The sequence below is a fragment of the Triturus cristatus genome, chromosome 4_1, assembly GCF_964204655.1.
Source record: "Triturus cristatus chromosome 4_1, aTriCri1.1, whole genome shotgun sequence".
NCBI lineage: Eukaryota > Metazoa > Chordata > Amphibia > Caudata > Salamandridae > Triturus > Triturus cristatus.
The window spans coordinates 465,690,455-465,713,382 of record NC_140585.1 but is presented as its reverse complement, the minus strand read 5'-3'; the positions used below and the strand labels follow the sequence as shown (position 1 = coordinate 465,713,382).

Genomic DNA, 22,928 nt, shown 5'->3' with positions numbered 1-22,928 from the left:
CTACTTTTCTCCTCTTTACACTTTTATGCTGTGAAAAAAGAGCCATCAGAGTGTGTCTCTAGAACAGGCCTAAAACCTATGAGCCAAGCCCTTTCAATGGGATTGTTGAACTTTTTTGTTAGGGTTATTTATGTCTACTTTGCATTGTTGCTTGTTTTTACTGCTTTGGTTTTCTTTGTTTTTGTTGAGATTTGTCTCCATGGAAATAGTTTTCTTTGTTAATAGTACATATGTTTGTCACATTCAATAAGTTTCTTTATATTTTACAAGTGGATGCGCCTCAATGTTTTTTTTGTTCACTTATGCAATATGGCTCATGGTGACATAAGTGTTTGTCGTTTGGCAGTGTATTTGTGCACATACTCACTGAGGCACTGGTGCTCTCAGTTGTTATTTGGCACTGTAAACTTGCAGCAGAACTGTTCAAAGATTTTCAAGGACTGATCTTGTTTAACCCCTTCGACGCGCATGACGGAACGGTTCCGTCATGCACGTCGGTTGGGCTGTGCTTATGACGGAACCGTTCCGTCATGGCCCCGCCCGCGCTCAGAACCTTCAGCGTGGCGCGGAAATCCGCGCCGCACTGAAGGGGTTAAGTTCGAGTGCCACTGTATGTTGGTGGTAGAGGGGCCTGGAGCTTGTGGGCTTCAACTGGGACATGCTCATCTCATAATATGCCTCACCAGGACCTTTAGAAAAAAAATTGGTCTTTAAACACATCATCGTCACAGTACAATATTAAAAATACTTTTCTGCATCATAGACCTATGATGGGGAATATTGGAAACTCAACAAAGTTGATGGAGCATTTTGTGGTGTGCATGGTTCATTTCATTTTAATTTCTAAGGATACAAGAATTATCTTGGGTTTCTTGCTCATGGATAAATTCAGGCCACCTGCTGCTAAGTCGCCAGAGATGGGGATGGATACAGATGTTCCTGTTTCATATCTGCAGGTTGCTGGTACAGGCATATTTGCCCTGTGTACATAGGTTAGCGTTTAGTGTGCCGTACAAGCAGTGCATCACAGCTTGTGGTGTTAAGGTGGGACTCCTATTGGCATGAAACTCCTCTCCCTGCTGAGCTCCCCTCCCAGGGGCTAGGAGTCTCTGACCATCAGCGACTGCAAGCAAACAGGGGCATACTAGTATGGTGACAACACAATGTTAATCAGGTCCTTCCACATGTTACTGGCAGCAACAAATGCCACTTTGGGATTACTCTGCCAGTGGTAACAGCGAATACGTGCACCGGATTAAAATATTATTTTGCTAATCTTTGGCTCTATCTGAGACAAACAGGCATGTGGGACAATGAAAGGGGACATTTTACGCCATCAGAGAAGGGAAAGCAGAAGCTGGCTAACCATGTGTCCCACTCAAAAGTATTCCTTTGCCCAGAAAATATTTTTTTTTACTAGCAGTTAATAGGAGCGCTTAGTGAAAATGACTGGATCGGCAGTAAAATGGTACTCTGTTTTCCCACAAACGTGTCAGAGAGAGATTACGTATTACTCACCGCAGTCACTGCTTGGCTATGTATTACTGTTTGACGGAAAGGAATATGGTCTGTCCTTTAAACCTTAAGGTCTTCTGCTCACTTTCCAATGAAGATGTCTGCATAACTATATGAGAGGTTAAAGAATGCTTCTGTTTCTGGCAGTGGCCATAGCTGATGTTTTCGCTGTTTTGCCGCCTCATGCTAATTCTCCAACTCCTGCTTTTATCCCAGTGCTGCCAACAAAGTCAGTCTTAGTACTAGGTTGCCACATTCTGTAATCCTCATCACCAGCGTTCCAGTTGCTGCTGTAAATAGGCAGGTAACTCATTCATACTTGTTTAAATTGTAGAAGGCAAATTGTGTTGTGGACACTGAGACTGTGCAAGCCACTTGCAGGGCATGACAGCTTCAGCCAGGGCACAAGTAATGATAGATGCTCTATTTACAACTGAACAATGAAATTCACATGGTGATGTCTGTTGGAAGCTGGGGTGCAGGTGTTTGCAGTTTAGAGGAACTGAGGACAAGAGTAGGGATGGTTTTGGTGGCGATGCTCATCTCAAGTGTCATTCAGCATGTTGCTATATCTGTTTTTCATCGCTTGTAATTCGGGTAATAAGGGAGGAGGAGGATGCTCCTACTGGGCAACATAATCTTGATCTTGGCAGCATTGTTGATGTTGTTTTCTGGATAAAATGTATTGCCATACAGGAGGTAGTTATACTACCGCACACCACAGTGCGGTGAACAGGCGATGCAGTGTAGTTGCGTGCCACGGGCCAAGGCAGATGCCGCGGTCTGCCCTGCAGAGGACCTCGTTTCAGAGCATCGGGGTGCCATTCTGGCCCCTTCCCCCCATGGTTATCATTCCCCCTCTCCCCTTTGGCCACGGGGGTTTACTGCTCTGCTGTGAGCGGATCCGCTCTGTATTTATTTGTGGCGGGCGGAGTGCAGGCAAGGCAACCTCTGACTTCCTCACTGAAGGACTCACACATTGGCTTTGTCTCAACTGATGCGGCCGCTCCCTGGTGGCCAATCAATCCACGCTGGTAAGGGGACAGTGGGCCCCGGAGTGATTTGAGATGCTGTGACTCCCACAGAGTGCCTCTGAAGCATATGCCATTGACTAGTAGGGGCTTGACCCGTGCATTTATACGTCGGGGCAGGATCACGAGGAATACTGGGGAGGAGCATACTGGGGAGGAGTGTCCCTCCCCCAGTTTTGTACTTTTGTTTCCCCCCTCCTACTGGTTGTGGGGAACATCATGGACTTTTGGAGGTGAGCACGTGTCCTGGGCCTGATGATGCCCTAATACTTCTATTTACTTGTCGTGCGAGGGGTGTACAGACCATTGCCCTGCCCTGGTCCTCATTCACAGGAGTCACTCAATTTATATTGGTCGATGGGCAGTGGGCCCCGGGGTGACTAGTGACAGTTAGCGCCTGCACAGTGCCTAGGAACTCTGCTCTTTTACCTGTTTGCCCCATCTCTGTGGCCCCTGTTGTACTTGCTCATAGGGAGGCTCAGTGAACCATTCCTGTATATTGGTGCAGTGCCCTGTTAGGCAGCCAAACTGGGGAGGTTGTGTATGTTGCGAAGGCAGCCCAGCTAGGACCTGGTGCGGTCTGTGGCGGTGCATTCCTTCTGCTACACTCCAAGATTCTTTGACCCAACCCCAGGGACTTTCGTGAAGTGTTTTCCTTGCCATTGCTTTGGATGGCTCAGTGATCTGACTGCTCATGCTGATTAAACATGCTTGGCTGTGGTGGGAGTCGGGTAGGTCAACAGAGGACCTGCAAACACCGAAGCCTATGCATCTATGTCCCCTCTTCTACCTGCCGCCAAGGATTAAGACCCTTCTGGTGCCAGAGCACACTGGAAAATTATGCACAGCCCAGAGGATCCTCTTCTCTTGCTGGTGCATGTGGGCAGGATGGTTAGGTTCAGGACAATGCTGCCCTCCTAGCAGCTATCATGCAGTCAAGGGACATGTAAAGTGCTCAAAATTGGAGCAGTGGGAGTGGACGTTATTCTACTCCGCCAAGACCTCAGGAAAGCAGTTGTCCGGATTACAGAGGCTGAAACTCGGGTGTCTGAGGTAGAGGACTCCATTAGCACTCTACAACAGAAGGTGTCTAAGCTTACTGCTGTGATCATAGAGCTGGTGGCGAGAGTGGAGGACACTGAGGGCATGTCTCGCCGTAATAATCTGTGGTTTGTGGGGTTTCCTGAAGAGTGTGAGGGTCCCTCAAAGGAATGCTTTCTTGACCAATGGCTATGCTCTCTGATGCTTTCAGAGGCCCTGTCCTCCTGCTTTGTTATTGAAATGCCCCATAGGGATCTGGTGCAGCACCCTCCACCCAGCACTCAGCCCCGTCTGGTCATCGCTAAGCTCCTAAACTACCAAGCTTACCGCCACCACCAAATGCTGGAGGCAGGAGTCCCCGATGCCTCACTTCAATGTTAGGCTAAGTAAGGACACCGTCTGAGATAGCCCTGCTCACCCCCTTAGTAGCTTGGCACGAGCAGCCAGGCTTAACTCCAAGGCACGAGTGTTCAGTATGTGCAACCACGCTCACAGTAACCCCATGATGTTACAACTAATAGACTTCACACGAGTTCTGATAAAATTATTATAATCTTTATATAAGCAATTATACGATACGACCACATGATACAAAATCAACATATAAGAATGGGTAGTATTCTTTCCGGTGGGTTGGTAGGTTCTAATCCCAACCACCTCTTCTATCCAACAGTTAAGCTCACTTCTAACCGTTTCCAAAAGGCTAGGTCAGTCATATTGCTAGGATTACACACGTTGCAAAAGGAACCACATACTGCAATGCGTAACAATATTCTCTTATACTCTGCAACCGAGAAACAATGCCACAGTCATGCACTTTGCAATTGAGGAAATAATGCAATGCGTATCACCACCAGCATACCCTGTACCAGGAAGGAACAAAGCAATGCGTAACAATCCTGTACTGTGCACTGAAGAAATAATGCAATGCACCACGTTACAATCAGGTAATATGCAAGAGAAAATAAGCAGTGCGTAGCGCACCAAGCATGTAGTTCGTCAGGCACAAATGAGGTCAGGCTTCATACAACAGTTCGATAGTTTGTTAGCAGCAATAATGCAAAGTGTAATACAACAGTTTTATGTGCTCCATTAACAGTGCCCCCGTTATGGATCAAATGATGACACAAAAGTACTGCTTCCCACTCCGGCCCCAGAACTGCCCCTCCTTGGGTCAGCACGGGCTGGGATCCAAGCCGAAGCAACAGCTCGCGCAGCTGACTGAAACGGGAGGCCGAGAGAGTGTCAATCCGGGCCCACACCCCACCCCAGGTGTTGATCCATGTTACCTGGGGGAGTGCTACCCCACTCTCCTCCCCGTCAGCGACTTGGGCCTTGATCCAGAACTCCATCACGGGGTGCAGTGGACTTGGGCCGGCGGCTCAGCTCTGCCACGGCTGCCAGTCCAGGCCGCTGCGGTTGACTCCAGGGGCCCAATGACTTGGTCCTCCTTCCGGCGGTCTCAGTCCACACCGAGATCCGCCCTCAGCACTGTGGAGACTTTACTTCCAATTCGGTGCACCCCCTTACTCAGGAACTCCTCACCAGCGCCTCAGGTTCCACTTCGACATGCACACTGCGCGTCCGAGAATCGCCTCTTCTCTGGTGCTCACGACAATCCAGCACTCTTCACCACAACACGCACCCAGCGCGTCTTTCCATTTCTCCCTGTGCACACGATGTCCAGGTGCTCTTCACCAACGCCTAACTGCACCACGACATGCACTCCGTGCGTCAGAGTCTCACCTCTTCTCCCGGTGCACGCGATGTCCAGGTGTTCCTCACTAACGCACTGGCTGCACCACGACACACACCCAGCGCGTCCATAACTCACTTCTTCTTTTGATGCCTACGAGGCCCAGGCACTCTTCACCAACATCTGGGCTGCACCACGACACGCACCCAGCGCATCCGACACTCACTTCTTTCGTTGGTGCACATGATGTCCTGGCGCTCTTCACCAATGCCCTGGCTGCACCCCGACACGCACCCAGCGTGCCCGAGTCTCACTTCTTACTTAGGTGCACACGAGGCCCAGGCACTCCTCACCAATGCCTTGGCCTGTCCTTCGACAAGCACCCAGCGCGTTTGAGACTTAGCTTACTCGTGCGTGCCCACGATCACACGGCACAACTTCTGAGGTTCTCAAGCTGCAAAAGCATGCACACACCGCGTTGCTTGGGACTTCTCCGGAACCTTTTATGATCCTGTATTTCCAAACAGGGAGTCAGCTCACCTCAGGCCCTTGGGGGTTACAAGACACAGCACAGTCTTATTCAAGTAGGGGGACCCAGCACCTCCAAGCACAGTCCCAACAGCCTCTCCCTCAGTTAGAAAAGTAAACTGCAGACCACTCCCAGATCACGAAGCAAGGATTTGTCTTTCCACAGCAGTCTCTTCAGTTGCTCCTTCTTTAGCAGAATGGTTCCAAGCCTTTACAGTCTCAATCCATATCGGTTTCATTCCCCCTTTCAGGGGTTTCAACTCTCCTAGTTATACCCCTTAATGTCTTTGAAGTGCGTATGTGCTCAGGGGTCCCTGACCCCTTCCTAAATCAGTTCTGGGTGTCTCCCTCCCAGTGTCACCTCTCTCCCTTTGATACTGGGGGTCTGGATCCTAAATCACTCAGCAGGAGATGGGTCAATTGGTTTATAGCACCAGCCCAGGCCTTTTCACCTCCCGAGTTTCTCCTCCCCCTACTCTCCAGATGCAGGGCAGCCTGGTGCCATCTCAACCCCTCCCTGGGTCAAGACATCTCCCAGCTACACTCACCTTTCAGTTCCAGACAGACAATCCACATTTCAGAGACACACAGAAATGCTCAGAGCATAAAACACAGCCACTTTCTAAAAGAGTGTTTTATGAACACACAGTGACAAAACCACGTTCACAGAAAGATGTGTTATAAAACTGTGAGTTCATACATACTAAACTTCACCTCTCCATTATAAACTGACAGGAACCTAGGCTAACAAACACAACACTCTGCCTCCCCCACTCTGTCCTATGGGCAGGATGGCCTTTCAGCAGTGAAAAACAAAATGGAGAGTTTTTCACTGTCAGAACATAGCACACACCTCAGTATAAGTTTTGCCTTTTACCTACACTGCACCCTGCCCAGGGGTTACCTGGGATTTACCACAGTGGTGTCCAATGTGTATGTAAAAGGGAAAGTCAGGTCTGACAAGTGGTTGCACTTGTCAGGATAACATGCTAACTTAGCATTCAGTGTGCAGGCCCTACTCTGAAGGCCTGAGTTCCCTTCTCTGCGCACCCTTGCATTACTAGCCCTTGCACACAGTGCACATCACTAGGGACTTTTACTAGTAAGGCAAACATACCAATCATGGCCAACAAATCACCATTACATTTTAAACAGGGAACTCTTGTACTTTGACACTGATTAGCAGTGGCAAAGTACCCAAAGCATCTAAATTGGCTATTCTATGTCAGGAAAACGGTCTAGGGGGAAAGCAAAAAGTTTAGGGAATTTTAGCCAAAAAGGCTAAGTCCTACAACCACCATGGTCAGTAGTCAGCTGTGACATTTCTCTGTGTCTACGCAATCCCTCCCCTCAGTCAGTCCTTTGTAGACTTCATAACCAGAGTTTAGGGCAAGCTTCCTTATGGGCTCACAGTGCTGGGAGGAGTGAGTGGAATGGTGTTATAGACCATTTGATGTATATGTGGCCTCTTTGCAGACCATCACCTGGACCTGGCAGAACCCATCTGCCTGCGTTCGTGTCGGCCTTAGGTTTGATTGATGTCTGGAGGGCGCACCATCCACTTCAAGGGGGCTACACTTTTTCTCCTCTGCACACAACTCCTTTTCCCACCTTGATTATTTCTTTCTTCCACGTTCATATTTACATAGCATCTTGAATATCTCTGTCCTGGCATGGGTGCTCTCTACTCACTCCCCGGTGGCCGTCCGCCTCTGCGTGGGCCACAAGCACCTGGGGTTCTGATGGCTATAATCACAATTTCACTTGCAAAACACAGAATAAAGACCCCATCTCAAATGTTCCCTAAAGGAATATCTTACAATGAATATAGGTTCAGTGACATCCCAGGTGATGCTATGGGAGGCCATGAAGCCCACGCTGTAGCCGCAGATATTAGCTTATTTACTGAGGAGCAACGACATCGGGCACAGGACTTGGAGGGAGAGGTGTGATGCAGCAGCCACAGTGGCTGACTCTGGCCCATGGGGTTCCTGGTGTGATCCCTGGCATCGGTGGCAGCTCAGCATCATGTGACTCTGGGAAATAGCTCACTTAATCTCCCTGACGACCCCCAGTACCTTGAAACCCTTAAGGGGGTGACATGTTCGTGCTTTACAGATAGGAGTTATTAATTATATCTTAAGGCCCAAATGGCAGGCCTAGATGTATGGGGTTGTATCGAGGGTGGGCAGTTGGCTCCCATTTCAATGATGCATATGCTTGGCGGGAGGTCTTGACCCGGGACCAGATTGAGGAATTTGTGACTGCGCTTCCCCTCAGAACCCTCTCTTCTGCTGATCGTGATCAGTTGGACGGGGCACCCACTGGGGAAGGAGCTCCCGTTGGCCCTGGTGGGTCTGCGCTCTAACAAATCCTGTTAGTAGAGATAGCACTTAGCTTTGCCAAGTGTAATTTTGTATACTTTTGCAATTTTTTGACTGTATGCCTGATGGTTGCCCTGTGGGAAAGCTTAAGCTGAGTACAGGAGGCCTCAGTTGGTTACGGGTGATAAGCCAATAATAGCTGCCTCTGACCTGATTAGCAGCCTCTGACCTGATTAGTTCACTTGGAAAAAATATTTCTGGTTCCGTTGGTCTGATCTGTTTAGTATGAAAAGTTATGATAAATACATTAGGCCGGACATACTGATTGTGAAGAGCAGATGTTAAAATCAGAAGGCATTTAAAGGTGAATTGTTATTTTTCTATACTAAAGCCTACAGATAGGTATTTTCTGCAGGAAATGTCACAGATGTCCATATAGATACATAGAGGGCCTTTGGGTCAGTTCTTTTCTGCCATTGGTCTCTCTGAGGGTTATTTACTTTCTACTTCCATCTATGACATCAAACAGCATGGGGTCATGGTTCAGTTTATATCAGTAAGTGGCTCTTTTGTTTAGGTGTAGTTTTTGGGATTGTGGCAGAGGGTGAATGCAAGAATGAGTCACTGGGTGGATTAATCGATACATAAGTGCAAAGATGGGTGAGAGAGTACATCTATGATCCCTTATTGAGTGCCTACACCCATCAATGGCACAAAAGACACTTTCATTCAAATCAAACAGTATTGGGTCTTTTCCGATAACATCATAAAAGTCAAACAAACATCAATAAAACTCCACACATGTACAGAATAACCACACAATGTGGCCAGTGTTATCTAATTACAGTTTAAAAATAAATCTCACTATCAAAATTAATCACAGCTTGACCTAAGTCGGATGGTGGCCCTTAAAAGCGGAGTGTATACAGTACGGTATCGTTTGAAAAAGTTGTAAAACAATAAAAGCAGGTCTCACCTTCCTAAAACAAGCCTTTTTAAGAATAGGAATGATAAAAGACTTACTAGAAACCTCATAAAAACTCCAAAACATAAAAAAGTGTGTCATGTCCTGAGGAGACCGACCGTCGCAGCCACAGGGCATGAGGCACTGATCTCTATGAGCGCCACAGGGTTGGGCTAGGAGGTAGTGAAAGAAGGTGAGCCTAAATCTGGCCAGTAGGAAGATATGGTTCAGTGGTTGGCACAATTCAATTCAATATTTTATTAAAGATTTGGAACTCCAAAGAGGTCCACATAAAAGTACATGCATATTATTACATGAATAAAACATGACAGAACTCATTCCACGGACCATCATAAAATTATCAAGGGCCTGCATTAGCAAGGCTAGAATGTCTTCAGATAACATCAGTCAATATTGTCAGTGGTTGGCACAGTTTTTAATCCAATGTACCTGCACACACTGGGCTTGCTCAGCTCTGTTGTTTCTCTATCACAACGACGCATTGCAAGAAAACACTCTGTTATGCAAGTAAAATCCCTCTTATATATACCATTTGTGTTGTCAAATAGATCCGCCCTTCTCAGGCTGTGGAGGCCGTCTCTTACATACTTAAGCTAACGGATGCGACTTAACATGGTCAAGGGAAAGACAATCCTTTAGAATAGCCTTACCAAGGGTGTTTTCTTTCTTGGCCCAAATCTTTAAACACAGTGCTAATGGACGAAATGCCAGTTCGTCTGAGCGAAAAGCCATCCCCAGCTCTTGTTGCACGACATAGGATGGGACACTCTGCGGTAATGAGAGCACCTGTCTCAGGAAAGTGTTTTCTGCAACTTGCAGAGCCTCCAGCCCAGTGTGGCCCCATATCTCGCTCCCATAACTAGCCTTTGCGATACATTTGGATCTGAAATTCTTCAAGAGGGCCCCTATCAGCTTCCCCCCCACTCTAGAAGCAAAGTTCAAAACAGCTGCGGTCACTCTGACCAGATCCCCCTTCTTCCGGGTAATTAGGGAGGACCAACTCAGTGCTTCCTCAAACACTACTCCCAGTTAAGAAAATACATTTGTCATCGGGATTGACAAGGTTCCAATCTTAAAAATAAACTGCTTTGCTATACAAGGTCCCACCTGCATGACAAATGATTTGCTGTGATTAACCTGCAGATCCATGTCCTCCATGAAGGGGACGGAGGAGTTCAACAGAAGTTGTAGCCCCTTGGCTGTCCTTGCCATGAGGACAGCATCATCTGCATATAGGAGAACTGGCAGGCTGCACTTGCCCCCTGTGGGAAGTCAGCTCTTGCCTCCAGGAGGGCCTTCTCCAGAGTTAATATATAAATTACAAAGGAAGGGGACCAGGATACACCCCTGGCGCACCCCTCTCCTAATATCAAACTTGTGGGTTTCCTTAAGATCTTTTGAGTAACGGACAACCACTTTTGTGTCTCTGTGGAGCTCCCTTAGAAACAAAATAATGTCCCTGTCAATGCCAATAGAGGACATCATCTGCCAGAGCTTCGATCTATTAACACGATCAAAAGCTGAAGACAGATCGATAAAGGCTAGATGGATAGAACGGGGCGAAGCCACAGTGTACTTGTTCAAAACCATATACAGGTTTAAACATTGTTCCACTGTGGACGCCCTGGGCGGAAACCGTATTGCACCTCGGTTAAGATGTTATTAACGTCCACCCAGGTTTCAAGCCTGTTCAAAACCATGCGACCCAACACCTTTACCAAGGAATCCAAAAGAGAGATAGGCCTATAGCAAAGAGTGCTGTCCCGATTTCCCCCCTTTTAAAAACTGGGACAATGGTCAATAGGGCCCAAGAATCTGGGAAACCAGCCTGAACCAATGTATTAATGACTGCTATCAGTACAGGTTTCTACTTTCGCGATGTAAAGATCTGGAGAAATGCCATCAGGGCCCAGGGCCTTGTTTTTGGACAGTCCCATACCAGCTCTTACCTCTTGAAGCTGAAAAAAACAACCTCAGGCTTGCCTTCCTCCCTTTCCTGCCCTTCTGTCGGCACCGTATCGGTCTGAAAAATGGCCTCAAAGTGGTTTACCCAGTCTTCCTCTAGGATGTGGGCATCCATTTAGTTACCAGTGTCTCCTGCTAAAAATGGGCTATTAACGATGCTCCAAAACTTTGAGCTATTGCTCAGGGTACTGGACTCTACTAGTTCTGACCAGACTTCCTCCTTCAGGGCAGACATGCACTTTGCTAGGGGAATCTTGTAGACTCTATGAAGGTTCTTTATAGCCACCTGGTCACGAGGTGTCACTCCCAGGGCCTGCTTCAGTTTTCTGGAGGCATGAGTGCACTCAGGGTCAAACCATCTTGGTCCTTAATGCTTAGGGCACCCCCCTGGGGCCCGTAGTAGCTTCACTATGCCATTGGAAATACTTCCAAAGGCATCCATAATCTCTGTTGGGGTGGCCTCGCTATCTAGGCAGATGGCAAACTCCTTGTGACACTGCATTTGAAGGGATTCATGAAACTGCTCTGGAACAATTTGATCCCACTTCCACCATCCATGGCTATTAGCGGGTGCCCCAGAGGCCTCCTTGGTAGACTTGTTAACTCGGGCCATTCTGTTAAGATGCATATGGGATTGTGGTCACTATGGGCACTCGCCTCAACAGAAAAGGCCTTAATCAGGGAAAAAAATGGCGTGGAGACAAAGATAAAATCAATAAAAGACTCGCACCCTCTTCAGATGAATGTTGGGACAATGTCAGTTTTCTCCGAGGGCAACTTATTCGTCGTTGACGCTAAGTCGAATTCATGCAATATGGCATTAAGTTTGATTCCCTGAGGGGAATGCTCCATGTGCAAACCAGCCTCTTATGGCTTTCACCCCCCCATTCATAAGTCGGACCTATTGCCATTTCCAATGCTTGCTTGACAGGGAGCTATTTGTTTCACATAAAAGGATTTACAATTGGGGGGGGGGGGCGACTTCAAACTGTGGCATTCTGCCCAGGTTCAAGGTGGGCCGAGGCAAGTTTCCACACAGCTAACGAACACTAGTGGAGCAAGCTTTTTGTGGATATTGTCCAAACAAATCTTGTCCTGACATTCCCTTTAACCTATATTTGTTTTTAACTGTTCACTGCATTGTTCTCCTTACTCTTATGCTTATACCTTGATTTCTAGGAGGAAACAGCTTTTCTTTTTTGTGGTCCACTCATTTAGTCTCCCTTTTCACTATTTAGCTATTACTTTGTGAAAACCGTCCAGTTCCTATGAATTGTTTGGTTTAATTTGGAAACCTGTATGCAAATGGCAAGTCAAGATTACAAATAAAATATTGGCATCCCTGCACTAAAGCGTGCATTGTACAAGTACCTTGATACAATTTTCGAATATATATATTTAAAAAACATAATGTTAACTAGGCGACCTACATGTGCAGTTGCATTTCAAAAGAAAGAAAATGAACATTATTTACGGTAAGCAACCCACAGTTAATGTAATGTTAGCAGCAATATATCAAACAAAAAACTCATTTAACGTACTTATATTTTGTGTACTATTTGAATTAACTTTATGAATGCACCAAATAACTAGATGAGAGACCCCTGAACTGTAAAAATGGAAATATAATTTCAAGAAACTTCAGATTTTAAAATGTTCAGCCATCTGTTACAAAAGATTATTGCTGCAAAGTACTACAGGGGGCACACATCATTGTCAATACTTTCTCATAAAATAAGCTCATTTTGAGCAGCAGAGATATTCTAGTTACTGCTGTATCACCAATAATTGTATCTGAAAGACTGCCTCATAATCAGGGTTGGCGTCAAACTCAATGTGACAAATTAAAGTCAATATCACCTGGCTAAGAAAAGAACCTGCAGCTCATTATTTTCACAAATCCAGCATTTGAAAGCTGAAACCCACAATATCATGGTTTTTTTGGTTCTGTAACACAATTACCTTGCTCCCAGCTTACCTTTCTTGTAAGTCTGAAGTATGCAGTGCATAGGCTCATTAACATCATTTTTAAAAGGACGATGGTGGCGTAGGTGGAGTAGGCCAGGAACACTTCACTGTCAATAAGTTCGGTAAGTTTTGCCATTTCTTTCCCAGTTAGAAATGCCCTAAATGAACTAAACAAGACATTTGCACATTACAGATTGTGATCTCCACTAAAACACATTACAATTAAGTTTCTGAAGACTAAAACCTTTTCAGCTAATTCCATTTCAAAGTTCCCCCCTGCAGCGGTTATGGCTAAAAAACTATTCTCCACCATCAACTACGTGTAACATATTTTTCATTTAACAAAAAAATAAAATACTTTAAAAAATCATGAAGAAAAAGTCCTCTTCATCTCCACAGCCCTCATTCTAGTACATTTGCTGCTTTTACAAGATTCTCTGAAATAAGCGTGTTTGCTATGACCCGAGGTACTGTCATAGCATAGAACCTGCCCACACACCTTCTCCATTCACAAAATTATCTAATTTTTAAACAAAAAAATAGGTGTGGACAATATACTTAAAACATCACCTGTTTAGAGCACAACATAAATCAAAACATGATAAAGCAAATACATTTACAAACGAGAGTTGCTAACCTGCCCGACAGAGGAACAAAAACAAAGGCTATTTTGGTGAATTTCAGCATCTCCCATTGGTAAGTATTTTCAAGACTTGTGTAGGGATCACATAGACGTTTCGACCCAGTTGGTATTTTAAGGGTCTTATTTGGGCAATTGTCGCCTGGCTCAAATATTATCTCTCAATGAGTATCAAATGGTGTCCCTCTCGTTGGTAGGGATGACCTTGATGGTCATTCTAATACAGGAGCCAAAATAGCAGACATTGGTGCTCAGCATATTACACAAATAAACCTTATCATTTGGAAGCAACTTTGGTTGAACGTGCACCCCGAACGACAATTATCTTGCTGAGGCCTTTAAAGTAACAACCAGCTCGAAACATTGACACAAAGCAATTGAACTTGAATCGCATTGAGACCACTGCTAATACACTAAAACACTGGACTGATGAATATTTTAGTGTTTTAATGGCCAATGTAAATACTCACTTCGCAATGAGCACTGAATATGCACTAAAAAAGAGTGGCCTTGTGTTTGCCAGTCTAATGCTGACATTAAATGTGGTTGAAGTAGTGGAAATAAGTACAGTTTTGATTCACCCGTTATAATGTATGATAATAATGTATGATAAATACCTAGGAATAAATCCCACAGTACAAGGGCTTTGTATAATCCTTAATAACTGGACGTGTATTCCAGGTGCTCTTGATCATGAAACTCATGCTCCATTATAACTTACATCTAGCAGGTCACTTTCAAACCTACGCACCATATTGCATAAAGAACCCCTGACATATTCATTATCACTACTACCATCGAACATAACAATGAATTGGAAGAATGATATCATATCTTTCATACAGATGTATGATAAAATGTGCACCAAAAGAGATTTGTAAAAACCTGCAAACAAATTGTCAATTATAAAACATCTTTCGGGGTTCTCACAATCTGCATGTGAACTTGATTATACCACAGGACCAGGATGCTGCTCTGGGTGATTGTGCGCTCTGCAAATCTGCATAGCATAGCATACAGGGTAATGCCAGTTGCAACTTAATCAGACTACACCCACATTTTAGACATTCAATTGTGGATGATCTAAACTAATGTATTGTTCATACTTCTCCTCAAAAGCTTGGAAAAAGGATAACCCAGTCTACATTATTGAAGTAGAATAATCAACAGTGAACTGAAGATCCAAATGTGAATTGCATACTTACAGGAGACTTCAATAATGTACCTGAACCAGCCATACTACTTACTACTTGGATAGTCTTAAGAACTCAATAATGTATATGCGATTTGTGACATGACCTTGATCTTCAGGAGAAGAAACCAAGATATGCTCAATTTTTTGCCTAAGCTTATCACGTTAACTCTGTGGAACAAAAAAAGGAAGAATTCCCCCAGAGATTCTTGCCAAAGCAAAACACTACTAACTGAAAAATGGAAGATTACTTAACTACACACTGTTTACTCCTTATTATCATATTCCATCAGGTAACTATATTCAGGATAATGGAGCACAAGGAGAGAGATTATTTTCCACAAGTCACCTCTTTTGGTGGAAAATCAAACAGAGTTGCATACGAATACGTTGCTGGGTGACTCTGAAAGCCTTATAGTACCTTAACCGGTTGCATAGGCCAATAGAGGGTTATGCAGAATGGAAACAACACAAATAAACAGATTCACTTTTTCTCCCTTATCTTAGTATGACATTGTGTTACTTTGGGAGAAGTTGCTTAACAAGTTATTAGGCATCGGTAAACAAGAACTTTGACAGGGGCACACATTAGTGTTCGCTGCATAATAACACCAAATTCAGAAACAGCGAATAAATAGTAACTGGTATAGTAATAACTTGAGGGATCAGAAAAGAAGTATTAATGAACTGTCCAGATCACTTGGGAAATCAAAAGGTCAGGAGGACTTGAGATCTGCTTTAGTTGCAAAGAGAAGGCTGTAAAGGAAAGATTTTCCAAGGCAAAAAGACAGTTTGAGGCCCCACAATTTTTAAACAAGGCAAAGCTAAATTATACAAAGAGGTTTTGGTCTTGGACAAGACTATTTGATCAACCTTACAAACATGAGTTTAACACAATATGTGCTGAGAATTGGGTTACGTTTGTATCTGCATTATCGCAGGACATCAGTGCTTAAGAATGGGTTATGGTTCAAACAAATACATGCCACCCTAGTAACTGAAAAAATAGTAAGTGAAATTTTGAAGCAGAACATCATGCAAGACTCCAGACCTGAATGGTGTTCCAATTAATACCTTCACATCGGATTCTACATTTTTGTCTTGTCCTCTAACCCTAATTATTTCAACATGCCTTGACATACAGACAGTCCAAAATTCCGGGACTGTTTCTATTCTCATCCCGATTTAAAAAAAGATAAAATAACAAATCCAAAAAAGATCAAACAATTGCCTTCCTCCATACAGAAGCTAAACAATATGTTGAGACTCTGTTGAACAAACCAGGATGCTGGTCTGAGGAGGCCAATACATTGCCAATTCTCCAATATGGCTTCAGAAAGTGATGTGAGATCACAGACAATATAATGATATTGAATATTCTCACCCAGGAAGCAATTAACAGAGTAAAGAGTCTTTATGTTTGCTATATGGATTATAGCTTGGCGCCTGATGGAGGCAATAGTAGGTTGTTGATGGAAAAATGTTTAATTGGGGTATCCCGACGCTTTACTAAGGGCTATCCATCAGTTCCACTGGAGCACATAAGTGAGGATTAAAATAAGAGATGGAACCAGAGTCTAAAAAAATCAGCCAAGGATACCTGCTTTAGGCCTTAATTACCCCCTTTTATACAAGCTATATACAGCTGACCAGAGGAAGGGAGGGGCCGCTTGAAAGCAAAATAAGTAATTCTACACCCAAACTGGGCCTCCTCCAAGTACCACTGTTGCAATATGCAGATGACCTAGCAATCACAGATGTCACAGCAATAGAAATGCAATCTCTTGGCACTTGTAATAATAGCAACCAAAATAATGACCGATTCATAAATATAAGTAATGCAAAAATTATCATGTTTGGAAAGAAAAAGCACTCCTACTCTTGCAAACTGTCAACATAAACTAGAAAGTAGATAGATTCTTACCAGCATTTGTGGAGGTATGGCAGGATAAAATACATTTGTATACAATATGAATGTAGTGATCATCTTTGAGAGCAAACGAAATATTGACATACAGAAAATAATGAGGAAATCTCTAAGTAATGTATTTTACCTTACAAAGTCCGTACCACGTCCGCAATTGTACGTAGAGTTCAGTTTATTAATGTTGGCGCACACTATCAATACACAATATGTTAATTATTGGACTGACTAAGGTACAATAACGTCAAAATTTGGGCTGAGATTAACACTCCAGTGACAGACCAGAAATCTTCATGGGCAGCATATATAGAAGATCGGTCAAACTAACTTGGTTATTTGGAATTTTTTTAAAAGATGAAAGTAAAAGCTAAGCTAGCATCTTTTGGAGACAATATTCAATGAATACTAATGCTGAAGGCTGTAAATCTTTATCTACTGCTTGCAACATGCTAAAAACACAGCATCAACTTAAGTCACACTTAACGTCTATTGTAAGATCAACATCTATGAGATTCTGCTGTCACCTTCTGACTATATTTGAATGAAAGACTGGCCGGGGCATTAAAGTTGTCCCTTATAAGTTTTGCAGACTGTATGGGTACAAACTGAAATAACAAATGGTTTCTGGTAAAATATTTATAAAGCACACTATGCCGTAGGCATTATGGCACTAGAGAATGCTCATGCTGCTACATAAAGATATGACTACAGAAAGTCTCAGCATAAAAAGGATTTTAATGATTTTCTAAATTGAAGAAGATTTTATTCCAAACAGAAGGACAGATGCTAGGAATTACATGTCCTTGCAGCCATGATTGAAAATGTTCTGTGCCCTTAGATATGAAGATGAGGTTCTAGGGACAGGGAGCAGAGAGGCATGAGTAGAAAGCATCGCTCTATTGAGGGTATTTAAAGAAAACGTATTATAATAATGTTGATTATTAATTGTGGTGGATGGGAGCCCACCACAAGGAATAAGGCCACAAACTTGTTAATGTAGCATACAGTTTCAATAATTTAAACCTGCACTCAAATGGCAGGTAGCTATACCATAGAACAGACAGGCTTAACTTAAGAACATGTTTAAAGTATTTAGCTGTAACAAAACAGCCATAGAGTCAAAACATATCAGAATTATAATCCCAAAGCCAATCTGGAGAATCAGATACAATTTTAACGAATAAAATGACATCAGGGGAACCAGCAATATAAAGTTTTAATTTCTTAAGTCAAAAAGTGCCTGTTAAAAATGGGATTTCTGGTTGGTTAGGGCTTGTGCCTAAACCAGGCAGAAACCACTACTCTAGTCAGGGCAAGGGAGTTACACACTGAAGATAACCCCTGCTCACCACCTTGGTAGCTTGGCACAAGCAGCCAGGCTTATCCCAGAGGCAATGTGTAAAGCGTTTGCGCAACACGCACACACAGCAGCAACACACTAGGCACACTACATAAGAAACTCAACACAAGGTTATATAAAAAAATAGCCTTTGTATTATCCAAAACACATTAGAATCATAATCACACATTATACACTGTGCCAACTGGCACCAGGTAGATTATATGCATGACAGGGCCAATTTAGCCACTGTCAGAAACATCACCAAGCAAAAGTAATAAGACACCCAGTAACTACTGGTAAGATAATGTACTTAGTAAAAGCACATTTGGTATAAATCACATTTGGCATAAATCACATTTAGGAGTGCACCGCAGTAACACTCCCCAGGTGCATACATCATCTCAAGCATAACACATTATGCATCCTTGTAGAGCCTTGCTCTCTACCAATATCACCAAAATGACCACCGGCCAACTGGCCTTCTTTGGGGCCAAAATGCCCTTTGTTCCAAAAGTCAGGGCTCAACAATCACTGGACCTTCCACCAGGCCCTCCGGCTGCCAATGCACCAGAAAAATGTGCACAATGCACAGGGGTCGGGTGGTGCCTCTCACACCTTTCTCATTATGAAAAATACCTACTGCCGCCACGTTGCCGTTCTCCGTGCTCTGGCTGTGCAGCTGAGTGCAAAATGAACACCGGCCCCGTGGGGACACTCAAGCCCCTCCCACTGGGACTCTAACAAAATGCAAAGCCCCCATGTTGCAGCTGTCCGCACTCTCGCGGTGCAGCTGTGGCAATAACTCGGCACCAACAGACTGCTTTGCAGGCCCCACTCACCGGGGCCTCTTCGTTCTCCTCATCGGGAGACTATCTTCTCTGGGGTCAAGGCGGGAAGTCTGCAACACGGAGCCCGCGAGGCTCCAACTCCAATCGAGCTCTCCTATGGCTGTGGGCCCCACCCATGTCCAGGCCGAGTCACTGCCTGACTTACTCCTCTCCTGACGCGTCATGCCCAGCAAAAAAAACGCCCCCAACCTGGACAGATGCCTGACTTCCTGTGTCAGCAGTATCTCGTAGTTGGAGCCCCCCTTCTCAGGCTCTTGAAGTAAAATTGCAAAAGTGCCCACAACAGCCTCATGCTCTCTCTTCTCTCACGGGGAGCCCCGCCTCGAATCAGGCACGGAGTTGCCTACCTTCCACTCTGGCCTCGCTTCCTTCGGTCAGGCCCGCCCACAACCAGGTAAGCTCTGCCTGGCTACCGGCTCGCGGCAGGAGTGTCTCCCTCAAGGGCCTCTCCTCACACGTCTCGCTGCAAGCGACCGTACTGGCCTCATAAAATCCACCTTGGATCAGCGACCAAGGGACAGGGGTTTCCAGGCATCGGGTTCCACACACGACCAGTGGGGTGTACAGCCAGGCGAACTCTCTTCTTCATGGGGGCCGGGAAAGTGCCCCTGGCACAAGGCAAAATGGGAGTTCCACTCCTAGGACTCAAAGGGCCATGAAAACAAAGCGCTCACCACTAGCTGGAGGCAGATGGCACCCTGGGGTCTAGAGGGGCAGAGCTGGGCCCAGGCAGGCCAGCTCACAGGGCCCTCCAGCAGAGGGGCAATCCCGCGTGGCGGTTCCTCCTGGGGCCCAGTAGTCCAAGCAGGCACAAGTAAGCACCCCAAAAGCACACAGACCTGGGGTCACAGCCCCAATATTTATATTGCATTTTCCCTTTGTTTCCCTTTGTTCTGTGGAGAAGTGTGGCTCAATGGTTAGAGTGGCAGACCTCGATGCAGAGCACTGGCACCATTGCGCAGCATTTATTATTACTATTCCAAAAATACCAAACTTGACCACGCTGCTCCTCTCATTCAGGAATTACCACTGAGACACTTATCAGGGAATCCCTAATGCATTCCTATGAGAGGGCAGCCTCACAGCAGTGAGAAACTAAAATGGCTGTTTGTCACTACCAGGACATGTCACACACTTAGGGTACATGTCCTACCTTCTAAGTATAATGCACCCTGCCCATAGGGCTAGCTAGGGCCTACCTGAGGGGTGACTGACATGCAGTAAAAAGGGGGGTCACAGACATGGCACACACTTTAGGTGTCCCGTTACATCTGCAGTAACACTGCACGCACAGGCCCTGCAATGGCAGAGGCCTGAGACAGGTTTCAAAGGCTACTTTGGTGGGTAGCGCAAGCAGCGTTGCAAGCCCACCAGTAGCATTTAATTTACTGGCCCTGGGTATCTGAGATACCACTTTACAAGGGACTGACAGGTAAATTAAATACGCCAAACAAGTGTAGACCAATCTTACCATGTTTACCACAGAGAGCACACGCACTTTACACTGGACAGCAGTGCTAAAGTGCCCAGAGTCCTAAAATCCCCAACGCCATGTCAGAAAAAAGAATAGGAAGAAGGCAAAAAGTTCAGGGATGACCCTGCAAAAAGGGCCAAGTCCAACAGTGCCAATAAAAGGTAAAGTGTCAATCAGTAGTCACCGCTCATGTTTGACTCGGACCAAGGCACGATTTCAGGCCGACTGCTTTGGAGCGTAATTTTGCTACACCAACTGTGTCAAAGATTTTACCTTCTGACTTATGGCCTGATTTAGGTTTTGGCAAATGGAATATGCCTCTATGTCAGACCTGTCATTTTTGGCGTGTTTTTCCCCTGTATTTTTGCTTCTGACCTCCTGTGTTTTTTACTGTGTTCTGCATTTCGTCTCTGCTAGTTTGAAAACTCTGGCCACTTTACCACTGCTGATCAGTGCTAAAGTGTAAGTGCTCCCTGTGTAAATTGTGATTCTGATTGGTTATGCATGATTGGCATATTTGACTTACTGGTAAGACTCTAGTTAAGTGCACTGTATGTGCCCAAGTCCTGTAATTTAAATGCTACTAGTGGGCATGAAACACTTATTGTGCCACCCACATGTGTAGCCTTGCAACCATGTCTCAGACTTACCACTGCAGTGTCTGTATGTGCAGTTTTGAACTGCCATGTCGCCCATGCAAGTGCACCCACTTACCAGGCCCAAACACTTCCTTTTACAACATGTAAGGCACTCCTAAGGCTTACCCAAGCTAGCCCCATGGGCAGGGTGCAGAGTATGTGAAAGGTAGGACATGTACTACTGTGTTTTACATGTCCTGATAAGTGAACTACTGCTAATTTCATTTTTCAGTATTACAAGGACTATCACTCCCATAGGTTATCATTTTTAAAAACACATCTTTTAGGGAAATTGGTTTATAAACTGCGTGTTTGAAAATGTCACTTTTAGAAAGTGGGCCTTTTCTTGGTTTACCATTCGGTGCCCCTCCCTGCCTGTGGAATCCACATCTGAGGGCGAGGGACAGTTGGGCTATTTGTGCATTCACTCTAGACAGTCACACAAAGGGAGCTGAGGTGTGCCCTGCATATCCTGATGGCCCATCACCAGGCTGATGGGTCTTCCTGAGCTAGAGTGGTGGAAGGAGTTGTCACTGAACCCTGAATAGGGCTTTGCCTGTTCTCACACAAAGTTGTCTCCATCCCTCTGAAGTGTGTCTGGACTCGGGTTATAGAAAGGCAGGGCTTTGTGCACTTCAAAGACTTTCCTTTAAAATGTACCTACTTCAAAGAGAGAAACTGTTATAAGCACTGGAGCTGTGATACCATAACTGCAGAGCACTGCTGGACTAAGGGTAGATTCTGCCAAATGTAGGGCTGGAGAAGCTGTAGAAGGGCAACTGCTATTCTGCTTGTTGCTGTGTTATGCTGGCCTACTGCTTGCTGCTTCTATCTTGGACAGAGAAGGGATGGGACCTTGCTTTCTGTATCCTACTTCTAAGGTTCTCAAAGGGCTTGTGTGTGCTTGCCTCCTGTTAAGAAGTCTCAGAGCCATCAAAAACTTCACCTGCAGCCCCTGACCTCCTCTGCAGTGAGATCCGCCCTACCAAGTGGTGCCAATTCCAGTTATGGGCCCTTGGAGGTGGCTTCACTGCAAAGGACTAAAGGAAATCCATGCATCGACCTTCAGTGTCGGTTTTTCCCCCTCAGTAACGCCGTGCATGTAGCTAAAAGATTGGCACCCGCTCCAACGCAGGCCATACTGTGCGACTGAAGAAATCGACGCATCACCTGCTTCACGGCTGGAAAATTGACGCAGTGCCTATTTTACCGCCGCATCAACCAAGCGCGTCCGGATTTTCGATGCATCACACCTGTGCGCCAAGTTCTACATCACCATAAGCAAAAACAACAGTTGATGGACAGAATGCAGAACAATGTCATAAATTCACCCCAGTACAGAGATCTGGGCCTAAATACATCATATTTTTGCTCACCATGCCATTCCAGTTTGAACCCAGCCAAATGCAAATCAGTCTCGACCCTGTGCCTCATGGGAACAGTCCAGCCCGAACTGCCAAGCCAGGTCCACAAGCATCCTAGGATCAGATTCGGGGTTTCACCCCTCTTCAGCCAGGATAGCTTGATTCCAGTGGCATGGAGAGAACGGGACTCACGTCTGAGCAAACCCGACCCACTCGGGGTGACAAATGCAAAAACAACAGTTGAAACCCCGAAACCGGTCCTAGGATGCTTGATTCCGGTCCAGGGAAGACATGGCTTGGCAGTTCGGGCTGGACTGTTCCCATGAGGTACAGGGTCAAGACTGATTTCTGTTGTTCTGGTATAAGCTTATTTATTAAAATTGACTCAATTTTTTCTAACTTGGTTTGGGACTTTTCCTGTGCAGGGTTTCTCACGGTTTGTGTGTTGCCTAA

At 45.2% G+C, this 22,928-nt stretch overlaps 1 protein-coding gene across 2 annotated transcripts in view; it reads right to left on the bottom strand.

Moving 5' to 3' along the window:
• Positions 1-22,928, bottom strand: part of MGST1 (microsomal glutathione S-transferase 1) — a 163,872-nt gene that overhangs the window by 80,754 nt on the left and 60,190 nt on the right. For both annotated transcript variants that reach the window (XM_085652667.1, XM_085652668.1), the window contains exon 2: positions 13,064-13,220. In XM_085652667.1, coding sequence (XP_085508793.1) covers positions 13,064-13,189 — 126 coding nt within the window. In that variant the 5' untranslated portion in view covers positions 13,190-13,220. The remainder of the gene's footprint in view (positions 1-13,063; positions 13,221-22,928) is intronic.